At 36.1% G+C, this 23,739-nt stretch overlaps 3 protein-coding genes across 3 annotated transcripts in view; 2 read left to right on the top strand and 1 right to left on the bottom strand.

Annotated features, from left to right (window-relative positions):
- LOC120628203 (rabphilin-3A) overlaps positions 1-23,739 on the top strand; it is a 56,067-nt gene that overhangs the window by 29,207 nt on the left and 3,121 nt on the right. Inside the window, exons 5-6 of the mRNA XM_039896456.1 lie at positions 570-698; positions 21,025-21,370. Of these exons, the coding sequence (XP_039752390.1) occupies positions 570-698; positions 21,025-21,370 (475 nt within the window). The remainder of the gene's footprint in view (positions 1-569; positions 699-21,024; positions 21,371-23,739) is intronic.
- Positions 1,450-3,758, top strand: LOC120628204 (protein ALP1-like). The gene is made up of 2 exons (XM_039896457.1): positions 1,450-1,980; positions 2,789-3,758. Exons 1-2 carry the CDS (start codon positions 1,453-1,455, stop codon positions 3,605-3,607), a joined length of 1,347 nt encoding a protein of 448 aa, XP_039752391.1. The 5' UTR covers positions 1,450-1,452; the 3' UTR covers positions 3,608-3,758.
- Positions 1,978-4,465, bottom strand: LOC120628205 (transcription factor Adf-1-like). Its single transcript, XM_039896458.1, has 2 exons — positions 3,903-4,465; positions 1,978-2,632 (listed from the first exon to the last, which is right to left on the bottom strand). Exons 1-2 carry the CDS (start codon positions 4,248-4,250, stop codon positions 2,081-2,083), a joined length of 900 nt encoding a protein of 299 aa, XP_039752392.1. The 5' UTR covers positions 4,251-4,465; the 3' UTR covers positions 1,978-2,080.

The following is a 23,739-nucleotide window of genomic DNA, read 5'->3' as shown; positions in this document are numbered from 1 at the left end:
CTACGTAACTATCATCACCATCATTATCTCGACCACAGGACGTCCACGGCTGGACAAAGGTCTTTTATAGGTATTTCTACTTGCGAAGATTTTGTAGCGCTTGAATCCAGCGATTCCTTGCTACTCGTTTAACATCTGGCAACCTCGTATGGGGTCTACCAACACTGCGCTTTCCAGTGGGGGTTCGCCTTTGGGACCCCAAAGTCCATCGGTGATCCATCCAATAACTATCTGAAAAAATGAACTGAACGGTTATTTTTATTTACTGGGCACTTGACTTGATTTTTTAACAATAATGGATCATTGAGATTGGTATTCAGTAGAAGTTTCCACTGGATACTTTTGGCTGTTGCAGACCAAACCGGCCTTGACACACGAACGAACAAACAAAATTCAAAATAAGAAAAAACAAAATTCAAAATTCATTTATTTCAAGTTTATGAGCGGTTTTGAAACGTCAAGTCAGCTGCCACTTTATCTCTATAAGTTCAAACTGGTTTAATCAATAATATTTATGCCAAAACGTCGCCGAAACTAATCTCGTTATAACATAAATTTTGTTTATTTAGGACGCAGGCAACAGCAGCAACGAAGGTAAAACAGATTCGGAACCCGGTTCGCCTCTCAGCATCCATCCACCGATCTTCTCGAGACAACCAAGCAATACCGACAGCAGAAAGTCCATAAGCTCAGCAAAAGTAAGTCTATGTTGTATTATAAAAAATTAGTTAAAACGGGGGCAGTATTCCTAGGATTAATAATTATGCGGTGACAACCGTAACATCAGCTGGGGATTTACATTTTAGGTTACAAGGATAATAATTATATTCGGTGCCCTGTTTACTTTTTCCAAATGACCTTGTCAGTGATATTAAGTATACATTTTTATACTTTTTTTATTAGTTGCTAAATTACCTTTAGACAACATCAGAAACGCACCAAAATCTTTATCATCATCACCAACCCTTTACCGATCCACTGCAGGGTACGGGTTCGAAGTCCACCACCTGGTCAAATGCAGATTGCTAGACTGCACATGCCTTTGAGAACATTTTATCGGATATGGGACAGTTAAAGTTGTGTTTTCCAGTTCAGTCCTCGTTGGTGCGAGTTCAGAATTTCGTGTTTCCCTATGTAAACACACTAACTAATTCAGCCGCGGTCGTCGTACCACACTGTTTCGAGACGTACAGATCTCTCGGTTCTGTTTACTAAGTTTCTTAATACTACTACTTCGCCATAGCCGATTATTAACATATTGAAGAGCAGGATTACAGACCCAACATGTTCCTGCAATGCGGTTTAGCAATTATAAGTGAGACTGCCGGATAACGTGCTCCCAGGGCACATGGATGGGCAACGCCAACTACCTCACAATCAACCTTAGCCTTTATGGGTCCTGCCACGTTGGTCGAGTGCTGATCAGTAAGCCACGGATACACTAGGGGACAAATGGAGCAACATGTTGCGGAACATGTTCCTCAACAACTACGTGGAATGTGCCGACATACATGTCGCGGAACATTTCGTCGACCACACTTCTCAGTGTTTATAGAAATGTCGCCCGAGGAGGTTGTGGCTATTAGTGCTGCGTACATAGTAATTATATCGAGTGTGTTGAAACGTAAGAGAAAGAGAAGGTGGTGGATGCGGAATTTCTTATTACAACGAGATAGAAGAGTTAATATTTTAAGTGATCTCCGAATGTCTGACGGATCGTTTGTGAATTTTACTCGCATGTCATCATCTGATTTTGAAATTTTATTGCAAATGATCGCACCTTCCATAGCCAAACAGGATACAATATTACGGAACGCTATTAGTCCTCATATCAGACTAGCCATTACATTGAGGTACTTGTCGACTGGAGATTCTTATGCTTCTTTGTCGTACACTTTTCGAGTGTCAAAACAACTAATACGTAAAATAGTACCAGAAGTTTGTAAAGAACTGATAAAAAAATTGAAGATATTTGTAAAGGTAAGTTGAAGAAAACGCATAATTTTATTTATAATTGTATTTTAATCTTCAGTAAAATAAATTTTAAAGAGTACAAGATGGATATAGCGATCAACGTAAATTAATTAGTATTAGTGCCATCAATGCTATTAGTGCTCGAGGAATCCATATTTGCAAGTATATTTTGTATAATATGCTCTTCAGAAGGCTCGGGGCTAATATCACTGGATGCAGTGCTATAGCCCTGTTGAACAACTGACTGGCTTTGATTATTATAACTTGTACGGTATTTTCCTAAGCGTGCATCTAATAAAATATTATTAATATAATATTTAGCCATAATTACACTATGTTCGTCATTTAATGCACGTAACTCAGTTCCTACGTACTGTCCATAAACATCGAATTCATCTCGGGACATCATTCTGTTTTTAGCAGCATGCAGAACTTCATAAGCCTCCTCCAATCTATCTTCATTGGGGTGGCTCCTCTTCCGAGTTGGTCGCGACGATGAAGGTGTTAGTGCAGGGGTTGTGGGTTGCTCTGCTTGATCAATGGTACTCGTAGATTGCGATTCTAGTTGATGAGGAGATTGAAATTCCGGAACGGAAGATTGAGAATGTATAACGACATCTTCATCCGGAGACGAAATCGAGTTTTGGCTTTGTGGACTCTGAAAAATTAATGATATAAATATTAAGTCAATTATTATAATAAGAATATACTAAGTATAAAACACGTAGTGTATTATATCAAACATCTGTTAGACATGAATCCTTAATTATTAGTACGCAAAAATAGTATTTAATGTATCATTATTTCTTTACAGGTCCCAGCTACTCCAAATGAATGGAAAACCAAGGCTAAAAGCTTTGAAAATATATGGAATTTTCCGCATTGCGTTGGATCTATAGACGGTAAACACGTTTTAATCCAAGCTCCTTCGAATTCGGGAAGTGACTATTTTAACTATAAGGAACAATTTAGTATTGTCCTATTGGGTATTGTCGATGCAAATTACAATTTTATCTATGCAAATTGTGGTGCTAAAGGAAAATCTTCTGACAGTGGAGTATTCCAAGAGACTGCTTTTTATAAAGCTTTAGCTGATAACCAACTCAACTGGCCAACTCCAGACCCAATACGACAAGATGGGCCGAATATGCCTTACGTACTTGTAGGAGACAGCGCCTTTGCACTGACAGAAAACATGATGAAGCCATATCCCGGTAATCATGACGTGGGTACAACAAGACGCATTTTCAACTATCGATTGTCAAGAGCTAGAAGAATTGTCGAAAATGTGTTCGGTATCTTAGGTGTTGTATTTCGTATATTCCGAACTCCCATAACCATCCTACCCTTTAATGCTGAAGTTGTTGTAATGGCGTGCGTATACCTCCATAATTTTTTAAGGCGAAATAGTCAATCGAGATCACTGTACAACCCACATGGGACTTTTGATTCTGAAAATGTGGATCACGATATTTTAGAAGGATCTTGGCGCAGAGAAACTGGCTCTGTTAATATGTCGAATTTAAATGCTATGGGAAGACGCTACCCTGAATCTGCAATGGAAATAAGAAACAAATTTGCTGAATATTTCATGAGTGAAGAAGGACGTGTTCCCTGGCAGAATAATTTTTAAATGAATAAACTAGTATTGTACTATATTTTTTCTTTTAATGTTACTGAACAACGTCAATCCTTTTAGAAGTGAAGTTTTGTGGGTGAGGTGTGTACAAATCTTAGTTTATGTAAATAATATAGGTACGTATTAATTTGTTACTTTTCCTTTCCTTGTGTGTCCGTACAATAAATTATAAATAAATAAATATAAATAAATTATAAATAAAAATAAATCCGTTTGCGCTAAATTTGTCGCAAGTGATGTGACCGTGATTACTGATTACAAATGACAAAATAACTAAAGTATGACTTACGTTTGTGTCCAAAGTGTCCAAGCTTCCAGAAGTTGTGGCTCCCTTTAGCAAAAATTTCATTGCATCGTACGCAAACCATGCACTGGACTTCACGTCCTCTCGTCCACTACCAGTAGTTTTTGACGATTTCACTTTCTTCCTTTCTCGGACAAATTGCGAACGCAGGGTATGAACTTTGGTTTCTATTTCTTTTCTAGGCAATTTAAGCGCCTTGGCAATATCCTCCCATGCATCATTTTTCTTTATTTTATTTCGATAGTCACGGTGTGAAGTATTCCACAACAAGTCACGACTTTCGTAAAGCTCTATAAGCAAAAGCACGGTATCATTTCCCCACACTACAGACATTTTAAAGGCACGTTGCGTACGCGACTACACTCAGTGACAAATGGCGCAACACTGACGCGGGACACGTGCGCTCGCTCTCGAGGCGGGAGCAAGCAACATGCCCCGCGTCACGTACAATGTTGTGGGTCATGTTGCGGGACACTATGCAACGTTGCAGCGTCACGTATATTTTGTGTTGCGCGTCATGTTGCGGGACAAAATGTTCCCTAGTGTATCCGGTGCTTTAGACTTCACACACTCTGGCAAATATTATAGACTCTCAGGCATGAACGCTTTCTGACGATGACGATTTTCTCCTTCACAAGGAAATTCCATTGGTACGCTACAACAAAAAAATTAGGCCTAAATATTCACATATAATTATAATAACATCGGTCAACTTTACTGCGGGTCGTGCAATCGAATCTTTGAAACTAAATTTGGCTACGCTAGTCATAACCGTGCACACTCGAGACGATAAAGCCAATGTGGCGCCTTTGACGGATACGTCATGGAGGACATCATCATCATCATCCTTCACAATATAATCCATGATCCATATTTGAGTACCGACCTAGAACAGTCTTCGATCTCAATTTTGAAGGATAAAAGGAAGCAACACAATATATATATTGAATTCCTTAGAACACACAACTCCCGTAAAAGTCCCGTACCCCCGAAAGGGAGGCGGAAGTCTTAGGCTATCAACAGTTAAAGAAAAACATTCTTCATTAGTTAATAATGTATGGAAACTCCATACAGTTATTGGGATCTGGTAATCGAGCCCAGAACCCCTTGATCCTAGGTCGAACACGCTAACAACTTGGCTAAAGAGACATTACTTGTGTGCTGTGCCTGAAAGCAATGAATAAATGATTCTCATATTGTTGGAGGTAAGTTGAAACCCTCGTCTCAATTAAACTACGCTCCAATACTGTTTCGACTAGCAAAAGTTGGAATTCAGCCGGTTTTGAATTTTAAGTACTACTAACTACGTAATTTGAAACAGTATTACTTGAAACAGTCTCATAGCAGAGTTTAGCAACATACGAAGTAGCTGCCAAAACGATATACTGAAGTAAAGCATATTCTCATCACCTGCATCATCAGCCAATTAGTGTCTAAAATAAACTATTTAAAAACCTCTTCAAACGAGGACGAAAAGCGGGACAACAGCTAGTTTTTAGAATAAAATCTTTATAAACTCAGTAAATGGAAATTTTATAATGTAAATATTATGACCTTATAATGTAGTTCAGTCCGTAGCAAAAGCATTTGCTGCAATAGACAGCTTACATATTTAAAAAGAAAAATTTAAACTTACTTGCTAGGTATTTACTGTAGTAGGTTTTAGCATATCTTTAATGAGAAAACATTACTTTTACATTCTATTTACGGTTTCTTCCCGGAACTATGGGTCACAAAACGAAGTTCTGTCACAGACAGCTGACAGCCGTCTGTTCGCTCATCAACTACTGTCAGTTTTAAATTGCAACTTAGTACATTTTTTAAATGAAACTTTGGCAATAATTACGATTTTTTGTATCCCAAAATCAATAAGGGTTTTTTCTGGATAGGTGATAAAAGTTTTTCGATTGTGTACCATAAATCTGTGGTTCTGTGTGGTGCACAATAAACGTCTAATTCATTCACTAGATCATTCTTAAGTCCATAACAACCCGATTGAGTTATTTCTTTTTGCAACGGTAATGTTGTATTCCGAAAAATTAGGCAAAATTATCTAACGCTACACGTTAGATACACGTTAGATAATTTTGCCTAATTTTTCTGGTAAATTTTATGATAGATACCGAATGAACTTCTCAGTGGCCAGCAGCAAACCAGTTAAGCATACAACCAAATTGTATATGAAAGTGTGACCTCATGCACTTCATACAAAAGTGGTGGGATTTTTGGACGTTCACAATCATTTATTGTTACCACTCTATGAACAAGATTTTGAAGAAATTAATAATAATTTCCAACTAACATTAATATTTACAAAATTTATAATCCGTCTAACTCGTTCACTTATGGAAATGGTACCTAAAATGCTGGCTGGCGCTATTGCTCCTTTAAATTGCTAGACTTAGCCGTTGGGCTAAATAAGCGCCAGGCCACCAGACGTCAAAACCAAATTTTGGGACACGATGTCAATAAAATTACGATTATATTTCTTGGATAATTATATTCAGAAATTTACTCCATCGGAACACTATCGTACATGCAAAAAATATTTAATCTTTTACAAAGAATTATATTAATGGTATAAAGTTATATTTGACTACAACATTTAAGGTACGGTTCTAGGGAAAGTACGAGTAGATACAGTTTTAATTTAATATTCCACCTGACTGTTTTATGATATAATTTTCTAGAAGCTACACATTGAACTTTAAGATACATAAATGAAAATTGCTTTAACGGGAAAACTTTCAATTTGTCTCTTATACGGGGAACGACCGCAGGGGACCGAAATGTACACTGCCAGGTTGGAGTTTCCACGGACCCTCGGGGAAAACGTCTCAGATATCGACGCTTTGCCCGATCACTGTCAACACCATTGAATCAGAATAAAGAGGAATGATTTTTTGGCTTGTTTGTTTGTACCCACTAGGCTCCAACAGTACTGGACCGACTTTTACCATTTCTTCGCCAAAAGTAAGCTTAACTTTCAAGAAGTTCAAGTTTCAAGAAGAAGTTTCAAGAAGAAGGCAGTGGCGTGCACAGGGTTTTGGACCAGGGTATGCATAAAGAAGGAAGGTGCCATAAAATGGAACAATCCATCGCATTTATGAGTCATACAAACATTTTAGGGTATGCAGTGCTTTTGTGCATGTATGAAGTGCACGCCACTGAACATAGGCTATAATTTGTTTTAAAAAAAATGTAGATCCTTAAGAAAATTGTAATATTATAACCCAAAGTACAATTTTTTTTTCCTATAATATTCATTAACTTGGCGTGCGCTGAGAAAAATATTGATGATACATAAAAAATATCTATTACATATATAGGTAATTAGTAACTTTACTTATTACCTATATACGAGTATGTAATACATAACCTACCTACCTATATATATGTAATTTTGTAATGTTGTATGTTGCAATTACTTATTATATCAATATTTTTTTAAGTAGGAAAGGTTTAAATTTTCTTTTGGAGTAGAAAAAGTTCTTTTAATCGTTGATAGCTCAAACTCCCTTCACAGCTGTCCAAAGGCTCTATGCAAATTCACCTTTATTGGGCTTTGCATATTCAGCGAACTTAGTCCGTAACATGACTACGCTGTAGTAATATGCATATTCTTGTTTCAAAGTAAACAAACATCTTTGATATCTATAGAGACACAATGAGAATTATATGTTATCTGTCTAACAAATTAATAATTATTTACACAAATGAAACTAATTTTACAATGATGGAGAAGCGGTGGTAGCTTAGCGGGTAAGGCATCTCTTTCCAGGGGACCCAGTTCGATTCCCGGCACGCACCGCAAACGTTTCGGAGTTACGTGCGTTTCTAATTTAAGCAGATAAAAATCGTTTGCTTCACCGGTGAAATAAAACTTCTAGGGGAATCCTGCTTGCCTAAGGTTCTCGAGATTGTTCTCATGGGCTTGTGAAGTCTACCAATCTGCACTTAAACAGTGTGATGGACTACCCCCTAAGCCCTTCTCATCTTGAACGGAGACCCATGACCTTAGAGGCCCTTAATGGGTTGATGATGATGAAAAATGATACAAGTATCGTGATAAAGGCTACTACGACAGCGGGAGGTATCTTTGCATCGTTCGAGTTGTAGGACTGAAGTGTATCGAAAATGCACCCGAATTTATTTCAAAATAGCCACTCAATGTCATGAACATCGGTTGTTAATCCAATATAATTTACTAACTGTTTCTTGGAACCTATTAATTAAATAATAATTATAAGCATAATTGTAAAAATCCTACTCAATATAATAAAATATATGGCCAATATGAATAAATACTTAGTTAGCAAAAATTTAATTATGTAGCCACTTTATAAAATTACTGTTACAATAGTACACCAATATTATTTTATCAACGGATCACAAACTAAGTACATGCTTAGTACATAGTTGGTATGTATATTATAAATGCCTTGAATCAGCATTTCCGATTTCAAAACATTTCAGACTTCCATTTCACGTGTAAAATATAGATATTAAATCGGACCAGATATAAAGAACCATTCCATTCATAGAAAGCCCAAAAGTAAATAATATTTAATTAATCCCTAAGTTTTTACCGTCTTAGGAAAAAGGTGGATTTTATCAATTCGGTTGAATAATTTTTTATGTTTGTTACCTCAGAACACATACTTTACTCCACCAAATTGTACTCTCTTGATATGTATTTATATCTCTGTAACTACTTTTTTTCTTTGGTGTACAATAAAAGTGTATTTATTCATTCATTCATTCATTACTCGGCACCGACTCAAAAGCGTTGTAGAAAATACGGTTGCTTTTTAGTTGTTAAACAAAGTAGTTTTTTTTTTGTTAAACAATTTTTTTTTTAACATGGGTCCAATTTATATCTTTGTATGATTTGATTTATATCTTTGCACGGCTAGCATGGGCAGTAGACAATTATCTCCGGGGAAGGGATAACAATTTATCTTCTCCCCCAGCTTTATCTACTCTCAGAGAACTGGCGCACAAGTGAAAACGATATCCAAATAATATATGCGTAGGTAAACTTCTCCTATTCCATGTTCCCGTGGTTTAGCAGGTGTACACGTTCATTATATCCCCTGTCAGGCAGTGGCGTGCACAGGGTTTTTGACCAGGGTATGCATAAAGAAGGAAAATGGCATAAAATGGAAAAATCCTTCCCCTTTATGAGTAATAATTTTTTTTTCAGGGTATGCAGTGCTTTCGTGCATGTATGGAGTGCACGCCACTGCTGTCAAGGGATATAATCGGGGGTTATAATTTTTTTTCTCCTGCCCGTGCTAGCCTTGCTGAGGTATTTTTAATGTATCTAAACAGCAGAAAAAAATACAAAAATACAATTCCCCGAGCCAAGTAAAAATGTAAGGTACGATTTGAAGACCTTAGCTCTACAATTGATCTCACCCGGCAACCAAATGTGTTTCGAGTGTGCGTTGCCTAAAGGATTAATTGTTAATAAAATTTCTGTTTGAATAAAGACAATCCTGATCCTGATAAAAAAATATTTCAGCTCCGGTGGAGACATACGAATTGAACATTAATCACGCCCATTTTCGCAATACGACGAGCTTGTGTCCCAGTATAGCAATCACGCAGCATTTTCTAAACCTTCACCAATATAACCTTTACCCCTCCAACTGCGTAATTTTTGTTGTAGTCAGTTAGTCAGTTTACAATTTTTTTGACTATTGCACTCACTATGAGTGATTTGCAATCATCATCATCATCATTACCGGCCCACTATAAAGCACGGATCTCCTCCCACAACGAGAAGGGTTGCGGCGTTAGTCCACCACGCTGGCCCAGTTTGTTTAAAGTCTTAAGGATTACATAAAAGATAAAAACGTATGGGTGTGAGTTATTACTCTAACCAGGTGCTTCTTAAATATTTTCAACTAACAATGTAAGACGGTGATAACAAAAAGAACACCCGGCTACATCTGCTGTGAGCTTCTTCTTAGACCAGTAGGGCTAGCATGCGCACCAATAGATAGTTATCTCCACCTTTTACTCGTATTTTTTCTATAGAAATGGACGAGATAATGGGTAGAGATAACTGTCTCGTGGCGCGCGTCCTAGTCCAACAGGGCATTTGGAACCCGTGTTGCTTTAGTTTTGGGTTTACGAATGTAGTTATCGCCCTTAATACTCACTACTATGTACATATTTTGTATGTAATGAACACATTCAACACATGAGACAAAAGTGCCTTCTATGTTCCTACTTGAATAAAGAAATATTTAACTTTGACTTTTTATTGGCACGACACATCACAGACTTTTAATAATTTCTGTTTGTGTTGTTATGATAAACATTCTATTCCAATGCAAAGATCTTCTTTATGAATTCTCCATACTATGCCTACTATCAATTTATTTACTATTTATGTTTGATTATATGCAAGCAAATAAAAATTGCAAAAAAAAAAATGGAGCAGAAAAGAGCTCGGAGCGGTCATGCCGCATTTTATTTAGCAACATTCTGAAATGGAATCCGTTTTCATCACGCTCCTAAGCTCGTTTTAAAAAAAACGGCCTTAAGTAGTTTCACTTCTGAACACTACGTCCCTATACTGTGGCCCAGTCAACCCCATTACTCCTAAAGTATAACGAATGTAATAAATAGGTTGGCGCGTCGCGTCGCTACGTCATTCGTGCGTCATAGTAAAACAAATGTGTGGGTAGATGTGGAAATTCAAATCAAAGTTTTGTTTGGGATGAAGAACAAATAATATTGTAATAATTTTTTAAATACATGGAAATTATGCAATAGCGTATAAAAGTCCACTGCTGGACTAGGCCTTAACCAACGGAAGGTTTTGTCTATAAATACGGGTAGCTATCACCAACCAGCGTACCCAGCCCGGTAGGCTGGTTGGTGATAGCTACCCGTCACTACACAAGCCTCTCCAGAGTCATTAAGGGATAAATTTAAAGAAGTTAAAATAATGACGGTGCATAGTCAGTACATATATGAAAATTTAATTTATGTTCATAAAAATATATCAAAATTTAAAAAGAAAATGCACTGTAACAATATAAATATTAGAAGCAAAAATAAACTCGTTGTGCAGGCTACACAAAATTGCAAATTCATTCAAGGGCAATTGTATATTATTTTATAACAAATTACCAATTGAAATCTGTGAGATGTCTCTCAATAAGTTCAAAGTTTATATAAAACGTAAGCTTACAGAAAAATCCTATTATAATATTAAGGATTATTTAAACGATAAAAAAGCTTGGGTGTGAATTGCTCTAGCTTCATAGCTTAATTTAAATTTACTGGAAGATGGTGATAACAAAAAATAAATTTACCCGGCTAAGTTTGTTGTGGGCTCTTCTTAGACCAGGGCGCTTTGGAACCCTCGTAGCTTTAGATTTAAGTTGGCGAACGAAGTTATCACCATCCCGTTACAATTATGTAAACAAATATGTATGAACGCTTCATAAGTGCCTGTGATAGGCCTACATGAATAAAGAAATTTTGAATTTGAATTTGAATTTTGATTTTGATTTTCTCTACGGTCTGGGGGGGGGTTCAAGCTGTTCTGATCCCTTCCTCGTTAACGTGGTAGCCAAGTTTGGATGGTTGGTAGACGTCCGGAAGGTATACAACGGGTTCCCCGGGCGTCTAACAAAGCCAACAAGAGGGATAAGCCGTGTTTGTTTTTAGTTTGGTTATACCCCATTAGAGGGGGGAGTCCCACATAACCTCCGTCCTGCCAAGTCAGAAGCCTGTCAAGGGTCAGAAGTAGCAATAAAGCTTTTCCAGTAGTTTAGCAGTAGATGGTAGTCGTTCGACACCCGCTGTAATAGGAGGGGCAGTGCAAGTCATAGTAATACAAGTACACAGCCTAAATATCAAAGTATCCCATCATAGTTTCAAGCAGGTATCTTACACAAGAAGGATGAACTCTGCACTGTACGGCACCGTTGTTTATAAAGAAGCCAAACTATATCAGACTTCCCCTAAAAATATTCGTGACATAAGTAGGTACCTAATTTTTTGTGTATCAAAAAAAAACTAATTATGCTATAGGTTCAGAACCAAATTTTTAAACTTCCCACACTTTCGGAGCATACGGGTTGGTAGGATTTAAATAGAAAAGTCCAATAGCAATTAGAAACTGGACCTATCGAATCTAACGCAGCACCTCGCGATTCAACTTGGACCCACGAGATTTGTCCACCTGTTTGTGAAATATTTAAACACAGCGTAGGAAGAAAATGCTGAATAGCAGTAGGTACATAAATCGGTTTGCCATCTAACCTTCTTTACAAATAAAGAGCAAGCTTTGGGTTAATTAGAGCATTTCATAAATATTTAAACAGTCTGAGTGGAATAACGCTGTTTACTGAACAGAATCCAATTAAAGAGGTTCGATAACATTGATTTAAGATTTCTAAATATAAAATGTTATTCTACGTACCTGCTGTTGGACGTTGGTCGATGTTGTGGTTAAAGACGTTTTTTCCTCAAAAGAAATTACTATATCACTCAATGAGAATATTTACAACTTAATTTTATGTAGTTAATATAAAAACTACAAACAAGGGCACGTACAAAACAATCAGAAATTATATAAAAAAACATGAGGGTAAATTTATAAATACTTCATACTGTCATACATCGCCGCCGGGCTGGGATTTTGTCAATTACAAAGGAAATATGTTTTTTCTTAAAAATATTCAAATTTTTATCAAAGCTTATGTTTTTCTTACCGTTTTACCGTTACCGTTATTTGTTCGTGATTTGTTTAGGCAAATGTTATTAGCACTACGTAGTTGTGATCCATGTTCCTTTTTAGTTGTAAAGTTTATTGGGAATGAATGTTTCTAGATGTTTGAATACGTATCACGCCGTTTAAAAAAAATAGGCATGATGACAGTATCAAAGAATCGCAAAAATATTGTTTTTATCTAATTATATATTATGTGGTACAGTAAATTTATAAGGTGGGAAAATAATTAAACTTTAGTTAACTATAAATTCATATTAGCCAGATATTTTATTAAATTGATTAGTATTTTATGTTCATGACATTGAGTTGGTGGGTATTGTGGTATGAATACGGGTGCATTTTCGAAACACTTCAGTCCTACATGGACTCGATCGATGCAAAGATGCCTCCCGGTGTCTTAATCGTTATCATAAGAAAAACATATTTTTATGGTGCGTGAGATTGGTATTTATTGCAATAAATAAAACTGCAGAATATTACAATCCGCCATGACAGGTGAAACGCCGAATTACGTCACGTCTATGTAAACAATAATTTAGCACCGCTTGAAATGCGAATATTTCTGCACTTGTTATATTAGCTTCTATCAAGTATTTTGTGATTTTATACTATGAATTGTTCAGTTTTGTGTTATCAATACCAAAAAAATCAATAATCTTTAGCTATGGTACACGGACTTACTAAGGCAGATAGCTCTAATTTTATGAAATTTCGGCAAAAATAAGATATCTCTTGGATATAATACTTCTGAACATCACATGGCAGTTTTTTTCAATTCGTGACTATTGCTATAATCCGGTCGCTGAAATGATGCCGCCATCAGTTCAGTTTCAGGTCATGCTCTCCTTACGTCTGCCACTTGATCATATAAAACAATAATAAGCATCTGACAAACCCTTGTAACAGCTCTGTGTGAATTTAAAAAAATGTTTTCTCATTAAATATAACTTTGAATTAAGCACGAAATTATTTAAAAAAATACTTAAGCAGATTCAATGGTACAGTTTATAAAACTAATAAAAAATATATTAATAATTCATAATCGTTATTATTTTAAACGTAAGGCAAGGCAACTTCCAAGTTAATCATCCAAACACGATCTTTTTGAAACGCATTATTTTGACGGTCGACCTATACCTTTTAAATAAAAAAAAATATATACCCCGATTATATCCCCTGCACGACTAGCATGGGCAGGGGACCATTATATCCCCGGGGGAATGATACAAAATTATCTTCTCCCACAGCTTTATCATAATTATTATGTGTGTAAACTTTATAGTTTTAGTTTATCTATGTGTATAGGAAGAACAGCCTGGCCGATGTATCAAATCGCAGAAGCAGGGCTGTACTTTTCTTTTTCAAAAATTGTATCTTACGAAACTGTTAATTATAAGCATATAAAATAAGTACTGTAAGAAAACTAAATTAATAAAAAAAAAACTCACAGCACTGACGCACAAGTGGAAATAATATCCAAATAATTTAACGGGAGTTAACTTCTCCTATTCCATGTTCCCGTGCTTTAGATACGTTCATTATATCCCTTGTCAGGCGATATAATCGGGGGATATAATTTTTGTCACCTGCCCGTGATAGTCCTGCTGATAGAGGATATAATTAACGTGTACACCTGCTAAAGCACGGCAACATGGAACGTTTTCGACGAATGTTTAAGACGTTTATATTATTTGGATATTATTTTCACTACATAAATATTTATCCCTTCCCCGGGGAGATAATTGCTTACTGCCCATGCTAGCCTTGCAGCTAATGGGTTTTAACCGACTTACAAAAATGGATGAGGTTCTCTATTCGGTTGTATTATTTTTTTGTTTGTTAGCTCGGAACTCTGCCATTTAAAAACCGATTTGAAAGAATATTTTTTTATTTGAGACGGTATGCTTCTCATGTGGTCTTATTTTCATCTTATTTTTCAAATATTACAGGGACACCTATAGCGATTTGAGTATTTATTAAAGTAATTTGAGCTTGATCTATCGAAAATCATCATTTGGTTAAATAAAACAGATGATGAAGACTACGGATGGCTACTGGATCTACACAATAATAAGTATTACACTGGTTGCGCTTCGATTATTGTATATAGTTGGTACGCAATTAATGCTCGTCACAATAAATGAGCTGATGATGGGAAATGCCGGGAGGACTCCTCAAACATATATAAACCTAATTAAATATATAAACTTAAATCACGCGAATCCCTCCGTGAGAAGTTTAAAGAAATAGACATACTTACTGTAGCTTCACAATATATTTATAATAATATAGTTATTGTAAGACAACATATTAGTCTTTATAAACAAAAAGTGGGCATAAACAGTCGACCTACAAGAAATGGTCATTAATTAGTGTCATCTGCATATCGTCTGCGAAAGGTATAGAAGTCATTTGTGGGATTGAGTATACGCTTTTATAATATGATTCCTAAGGGGATTTTGGACCTGCCAATGCATAAGTTTAAAGAATTTGTCAAAACACATTTATTACAGCGAGGTTACTATAAAATTGATGAATTTCTTAATGACAAGGTTGCTTTGAAGCATCCGGCTCCGCTTTCATCTCTCACAAGATATATACGTGTATGTCTTTTCCAAAAGGGTGGTAAACTAACTAGCCAGGGCAAAGCTACCCACCAAACCAAACCAGAGAAAATACAGAAATTCATCATTTATCACCTTACGCTTTTTTGACGAACGAAGAGTATAATGAAGTTGATTAGCATTTCATCAATATTGAAACAGTAGGTACAGTAGCTACCCAGACTAGAAATGTAAATATTATCTTTAGGATCGAATGTCTTAAGAATTTCCTTAAGCGCTTCCAAGGTGAGTAGTTTACTTTGCAAGCAAACTCCGTAAGCTTCAAGGTCTGTGCCCACTATACAGGGTAAAAATGAACTTTTAAATTCCAGGATTATTCCAGGATTTCGACGGCCGAGTGGCGCAGTGGGCAGCGACCCTGCTTTCTGAGTCCAAGGTCGTGGGTTCGATTCCCACAACTGGAAAATGTTTTCGTGATGAACATGTATGTTTTTCAGTTTCTGGGTGTTTATCTGTATATTAAAAGTATTTATGTGCATTATATTCATAAAAAAAATATTCATCAGCTATCTCAGTACCCATAACACAAGCTAACGCTTACTTTGGGGCTAGATGGCGATGTGTGTATTGTCGTAGTATATTTATTATTATTTATTTATATAAAACTTAGGTACCTATTCCACCTTTGAGATTTCGTAGAAGAACAAGAAACCTTTGTAGTTTCGTTATGTAATACCGTATGACACAGCCATTTTAATAAAAATAAAATTTGGCCATTTAAAGAACCCTGTAACCAGTACGTTTTATATCTTCCTAGTCTATTTTAAGTACCTCCTGTTTTTAAAATGAAGATAAATAAACTAAAATAAGTGAATTAATTTTATCCACAACAAAACGAAAACGTTTGCGGTTTTGTGTTTCTTTTTGTGTTTGTGTATCCAGTATTTTTGGGGTAAATACTCAAATACAAAGTGTAACATAAGTATTATTTTTTTTTAATTAGGAGGGGGAAATCATGGACATACCTATGGATAGGTCCGGACTCCTCTTATTTATTTATTTATTTATTTATTTATTCGTAATCAACAGCGTTACAATAAAAATATATTTATAAATACTTTTACTTAAATCTAAGGCCACAAAGATTACATAAACATAGCATTTCGAAATAGTCTCGGATTTAACATAAAAATAATTAAGTTTTTAATTATAAATATTTAAAAAAGTTAATAACATAAAAGTGTGAACACAAGACGTAAAGAAACAAGGAAAGCTATTAAGACTAATCTAATAATAAACTAATAAAAATGTATTCGTCGCAGCATTTGAAAAAGCACATATTTGTGTGTGCGTGCGTGCTTGCATGCGTGCGTGCGTGTGTGTCTATGTGTGTCTGTGTGTCTGTGTGTGTGTGTGTGCGTGTGTGCGCGCGTAAATGCTCCATGCAGCGCCTGAGTCATGACGTTCTATGTAAACGTATTATTTCTCTTTTTAATTGTGTTTTGGATAACTGAAAAATATCTAAATTATAATAAACTTTGTTATATGTTCGTGCCAGACGTAGTACAACAGAATTTTGTGCATAATTTGTGTTTGATTTGGGAACAATCAATAGCCGTCTATGTCGAGGTCTAAAGGAAGAAGCGTTGATCGAATAGCTTGACAATAAGGAAGGACAGTCTAGTTTACCGGTTAAGATTGCCTGCAGTAACAACATATCACTCAAATTTCTGCGCATTTCTAGAGTGTCTATTTTATAGTATACGCAAGCTTCATCATAACTTTTAAATTTCTTAAAATCTTTAAAAGCTAAGTATTTAAGGAACTGTCTTTGAATGGATTCTAGCCTCTGTATGTATATAATATAGTGGGGAGACCAAATGTTGCAGGCGTACTCTAGGGCGCTACGGACGTACGTGTAATAAAGTTTTTTTATGCATTCAATATTCCTAAAGTTACGTGTTACTCGCTTGATAAAGCCGAGTTGTTTAAATGCCTTGTCCGCTACTACACCTATATGGTCATTCAATGAAAGCTTAGTGTCAATTTTGATACCCAAGTCTCTCACGGCATTTACCTTTACTATATCTATGCCGTTAATCTTGTAATCGAATGCTATTGACTTTATTTTACGGCTTAAAGTGATATGATGGCATTTATTAACATTTACTTTAATTCTATTTTGTGCGTAATATTTAGTTAAAGCATTAAGATCTTGTTGCAACTTGTGACAATCATCCAGGTTGCGTATTCTAAGAAAGATTTTTTTGTCATCTGCAAACATTAAGTATTGGGCGTGACTAAAGCTGTTGCCTATATCAAATAAGTAGGCGTTACCTAAGTACCTACCGGCTAAAAACCCCTCCTGCCTTCTAAATGTGTACCTGCCTTTTGGCCTACTACTAACGTCGTTGTCCTTTAACCTTCCCTCTCTTACGTCACTTTCCTTTACTTTTATTATCGCTTCTATGTATTTTTTGGCAGATTCCCAATTCTCTGATACCCGTAGCATTATAGAGGTTAGGTTATCTGTCTTTATTTCACTTCCTATTTCCTTCTTCACATTCTCCCTTTCTTTTATAAATCGTAGGCAGTAAAACAGGATATGTTCTGCATCATCACATGGGTGTTCACAATACATACAATCACTACTCAGTATTTTTTGTATGTGTGCTATGTATTGCATAAAACCTGACCTGTAAAGCCCTTTGTCATCGGAAACGTTATGTTTCCATGTTTCCTTTGTTCCCAGCCCAATTATCCCCAATTAGTCTATGCGTCCATCGGCCTTTGGTAGACTGGTTCCATTCTTGTTGCCATATCTCCGAAGTCCTTTCTCTGGCCGCATGTCTTTTCTCCTGTAAGTTTGAACAATATCTCTCCTGTGCCAAAATGTGGACTGCGATGAGGTTTGCCAGCGGGCAAGTTGGGCAGCGTCGGTGGATATACAGAGCATGTTCTAAGTGCCGTAGTTCTCTTGGCGCTCAGAAAGGTTTTTCTGTTTACTCTCTGGTCCTTGGCTGTAACCCAGATTAGTGCCGCATACATAACCACAGACTGCATTGCTAGTGCCAATAAGGAATCACCCTGTAAAAATATTAAATAAAAAAAAGCATATTTTTTTCTATACAAACTAATTTCAAACTTTCTATGTGTTTTTACCTACTTATAACAACCCTATTGAAGATAAAAGACCGACACGCGCATAGTATCTACGCTACGCGACGTGTCAGGAAACACTTTATTTTCATTTTGCATTAGTGATGTTAGGACTGTATCTGATTTCTTTCAGTGAAAATTATGGCAGTGGAGTCTGTCAGTGGCGTGTCAGAGACAGTTAATAATGTACCTCTGATGCCTGTGGAGTATTATTTCGGTTCGGTTTTCATTTACACGTTGTATACTCAGTGGCGTGCATAGAGGGTATGCACAGGGTATGCAGATGATAGAAAATGAAGAAAATCCCCGGTACGAGTTATAAATACTTAACGGAAGGCTTCTTATAACTCTTACAATGCCTATCCTTAACTTATTTATAACTCTTAGTTTAGGTTTCCTTAATTTTATACGATCTGCATACCCTGTGCATACCCTCTATGCACACCACTGTGTATTCTAGATTGACTTTCATTATAGCAGAAATCATTCTAGAATCAGTATACGTAAGTTTATTTTAAAATATAGTCGCGCGTTAGCCGGGCTTTTTATCCACAAGGCAGCCACGTTTAATCTGTTTAATGGGAACCGACGTCTGCTTTACGAATCGGTGGTAGAGTCGCTATAAACATACATACTTGACGTTTCAATAGAGCTTGTAAAGTAGGCCTACTTGAAAAAAATATGTTTAGATTTTTTTTTATTCCGTTCCCGGGATAATTGTAGTCTTTATACTATTCCAGATTATTATCTATCTCTGTGCTAAACTTCATTCCGATGCGTACAGCCATTATGGCTTGATTGCGTAACAAACATCCATCCATCGTATAGGTATAGTACTTATTGTGATTCTCTCAATGTTGTACAGTCGACGATAACTTTCAAATGTTGGCACCTTACCCTAAGTCGACATAAAGCTTTGAAGTTTAAATCATTTCCTTTTTTCACTTACCTACCTATCCCTTGTTAAGAGATTTTTATGAAATTCTCTCTCTTACTTACTTGTCCCGAAAACATTTGAAGAGTAAACCTGAGTGAGCAAATATTAAATTCCTCTCTTAAATCGTGGAATTTAGAATATATTTCGGTATACGGGGGATATTCAAACGTTATAATTTAATAGGGGAAACGTAATTTTCTCAAATTAAAATTGCTGACAAACATCGTACGATACACTCATTCGTAATATTGTATCATAAAATAACCAAATTTTTCGGGGGATGATACCTACTTCCTAATTTGGCTAGCACATAATATTTATCTGCGTAGGTTTAAACATCATTCATCCACATTTTTTATTCCATTATACCCCCTAATCTTACCCGGTTGTAGTTGATAATGAAGTCTAAAGTGGTAGCCGGCTAACCTGTTAGGGATATGGCAGTAATATTAAACCCCTAATAACTTTCAATAGGGCATCGTACCGGAACGCTTAATCGATTGCTGGCATATCATTGTCTATAGAGTGGTACTTAGCCACTCCCGAAACCTCCTGTCAACCTCTTTATCAGCCTTTTACGCAGTAGCGATTCGACGGTATTTATAACGTCATGAAGCTAGTAGAGATGAAAAATGTTATAATCTCTTTTTTATCCACGGAAAAATAAATTGACGCGGACCCGTTGCTGCGTTGAAAAAGAAAGAAGACATCTACAAATGGAATTTCACATTTATAATAATTAGTATGATAAAGCTACCCTCACGAAGCCGGGACAGGTCAGCTGGATTTGCATAAAGGATAACTTTTATCTCGAATGTACTCGTATCACAAACGACTAACGAGTCAACGGATATGCCTGCGGGAGGTATTGTCCAACAAAGGGAAAATGCGATTAGGTTTTAGCGACCTTCCTGAATATGTAACTTTGCGTACTTACAAGATTTTATTACCTTTGTACAAGTTTCAGTTTACACTGGGGATCGTTTTACTTTATTTGTAACACTAATTTATTACTGCTTCCCCGCATCGTCGTCCGCTTACAGCTTATGATAAGTTCCCCATACAAACTATGCGTGATTCTACACAGTGAGTAGAATAGAGAAGTTTTTTTTAATACTCGTTCCACTGCGTGGCGTCGCCACTTCAAATGCATGCAGCGGATTTTACGCGCATTTCTACATCAGAATAGAAGTCGAGTAGAAACTTAAGTAGTCATTAAAACCACGTTTTTCTCGACTTATGAGAATGATATTGTCTTGACTTGCCTTCCGATCCTGCCGTGACGGCAGATCAGAATACAGTTTTCACCACCCTCCTTTTCCTACGGGTGTCGTACGCGTCGACTAAGGGAATATAACAGAGAACGAGTAGCAACGTCCTGTGCTGCTACCATCTACTGGGATCACCATCCCATCGCTTAGCATGGCAGCAGTAGCAGTAGACTTTTATATGATACTAGCGGACCCCAGCGCCATCTATCAGGCTGATTTGTGAATCTAAACCATCCAGGGTGCCACCCAAACGCATACCGAAAAATTCATTTAAATCGATCCAGCCGGTTTAGTAGGAGTTCAGTGACATACACACGCACACAAGAAATATATATATATAAAGATGATGATTGACGTTGCACTCTTTGTACAATCTACAATTTCAAGAGATTCAAAAATATTTGTTTTTTTACAGGATCATGATTGGACCGAAACCGATATCTTATCCCACGGAGTGAGCGGTCTAAGTCTCCATAGAACGGACAGCCTCAACCAAAGACCTTTAGGACTAAAACGTACCGGCAGTAAAGGAAGTGCCTACAGTCTTAGAAGTATAAGAAAAGAGGTGCCCAAACCAATCACCCAGGTGGAGAGACCACCAACAATACCTGACTCCGGATTCGGGACCTTAGAAATAAAATTGGCCTATGATAACGGAACATCTTCGTTAGCTGTTACAGTTTTAAGAGCCCGAGGCTTAATAGGAATGGATATGACTGGACTTTCCGATCCGTTCTGTAGGTTAGAAGTAATACCACGAGGTAAGAAATATTGAACATTTAGTAGGATTAGTTATGACTTCTTTAAAACAAAGACCTTTTTAAAACGGTTTAATTTTATTGTACTCAAAAACTACCAATACCCATGTCGTATTAAATTTTTTTATAATTTTTTTGAAATTGATTCGATCTTTTTTGACAGCCGAGTGGCGCAGTAGGCAGCGACCCTGCTTTCTGTGTCCAAGGCTGTGGGTTCGATTCCCACAACTGGAAAATGTTTGTTTTATGAACATGAATGTTTTGTCTGAGTGTTCATCTTTATATTATAAGTATTTATGTAAATTATTTATAAAAAAATATTCTACAGCATCTTAGTACCCATAAAACAAGCTACGCTTACATTGTGGCTAGATGGCGATGTGTGCATTGTCGTAGTACATTTATTTATTTATTTATTTATTTGTTGTTCCTCTAGATTTTACTTTATTTTTAAACCACCGCCTTATTATGGCAAACGAGACGAAATAAAATGGTGTCTACAAATGATTTTTATTTAAATTGGTCAAGCCGTTTCTGATATGTAGCAAGACTAATCAACAACAATTATAATAAAATTCAACGCGTCAATTATAAACCGAAATAATACTTCACAAGCTTTAATGGTACATTATTAATTATCTCCGAGACTTATTTGTGAAACCGTAACGTAGTTTTTGAGTAAAGCACTGCCATAGATTTTTCTGAAAAAAATCAGATACATTCCTTATATCACATGAACAATAAAATCAAGCGACTCCTGTCATTTAACTGGGCACGTGTTGCGTAGCATAGGTACTATGCGCATGTCGGCCTTTAATCTTCAATATGGTTGTCATAAGTAAACACTTAGAATGCATTGAATTAGTTTGTATGGAAAATTAAATATGCTTCTTTTGATTTAATATTTTTACGGGGTGATTCCTTGTGAAATATACTTATGCACCCTTCAACGGCATTTCGTAATTCGTTTACACGTTGTATCTTAATATATATAAATCTCCTGTCACGATGTTTGTCCGCGATGGACTCCTAAACCACTTAACCGATTTTAAATTAAATTGGCATACCGTCAGCAGTTTGGTCCAACTTAAGAGATAGGATAGCTTATATCTTTAATTATAGTCGCAATTTTATTTTATTGCAAATTATTTGTCTTTAATTAATTGACAGTCACATGTTATATGTATATATATATATCTCTATATACTACTATACTCATTTGAGGCTTAGCGATACTGAATACTTTAAAAAAAAACGCAGACGAAGTCGCGGGCAACAGCTAGTAATATTATATAGATCGATTAAATTTAATTAATTAATTAAGTGTTGACTTCAGTTAAGTTACGCCTGCTCCATTTATCCATTAAAATACACTACGTTTGACGGCAAGCTCTGAATTATTAATCACAGAGAACAGCAAATTTTTTGCAATTTAACGGTCCTAAGCGCGTGCAATTATGAAGCGAAAATTTGCAATTTACGATTGTTATCAATGATAAGCGGAGCGTAGCACGTAATCGTAGCCTGCGAGTTGCTACGGCTCATGGTGTCTACAAATGGTTTTTAGAACAACTTTACATAAAGTGTACTCGCTACTACATTATCTGAATATTTGAATAGTGAGTGATACATAATACGTGTATTATTATTTTCACTTAATATCTCTACTTAGATTTTGATTTCAATATTATGAGTAACAACTTTGGAAGGTACCAACTTATTTCTGTTCTGACGGCCGATTGGCGCAGTGGGCAGCGACCATTCTTTTTGAGTCCAAGGCCGTGGGTTCGATTCCCACAACTGGAGAGTGTTTGTGTGATGAACATGAATGTTTTTCAGAGTCTGGGTGTTTATCTGTATATTATAAGTATTTATGTGTATTATATTCATAAAAAAATATTCATCAGCTATCTCAGTACCCATAACACAAGCTACGCTCACATTGGGGCTAGATGGCGATGTGTGTATTGTCGTAGTATATTTATTTTATTTATTTTAGATATAGTAAATAGTTGGCAAATAATTTTTAAGTATGTAAGTCTTTTTTTTATTCAAATCTATCTCTATTTTTAATATTATTATATAAAAGAGCTGAGGAGTGTTGTTATTTGTTTAAACGCACTAATCTCTGGAAGAAATTAAAACACATTTTTTTTTTTTACCTTTTATTTAAATACTCGTATAAGGGATTCTTGAAGGGTTATTGGTTATTTAACGACGCGTTGCGACGAGGATATCCGAATAAAATGTTTTGGGGGAAGTCTAGATACATATCGAAATAGGTAATAGTTTTTTTCTGTGTTTGTTCGTTCATGTTTTTAACCTTTTCGTCGAAAATAAACAGCTTATTTAAATAAAAAAAACAAAATTAC

Source organism: Pararge aegeria, chromosome 12 (genome assembly GCF_905163445.1).
Source record: "Pararge aegeria chromosome 12, ilParAegt1.1, whole genome shotgun sequence".
Classification (NCBI taxonomy): Eukaryota; Metazoa; Arthropoda; class Insecta; order Lepidoptera; family Nymphalidae; genus Pararge; species Pararge aegeria.
This window is presented reverse-complemented; position numbering and strand designations above follow the sequence as displayed.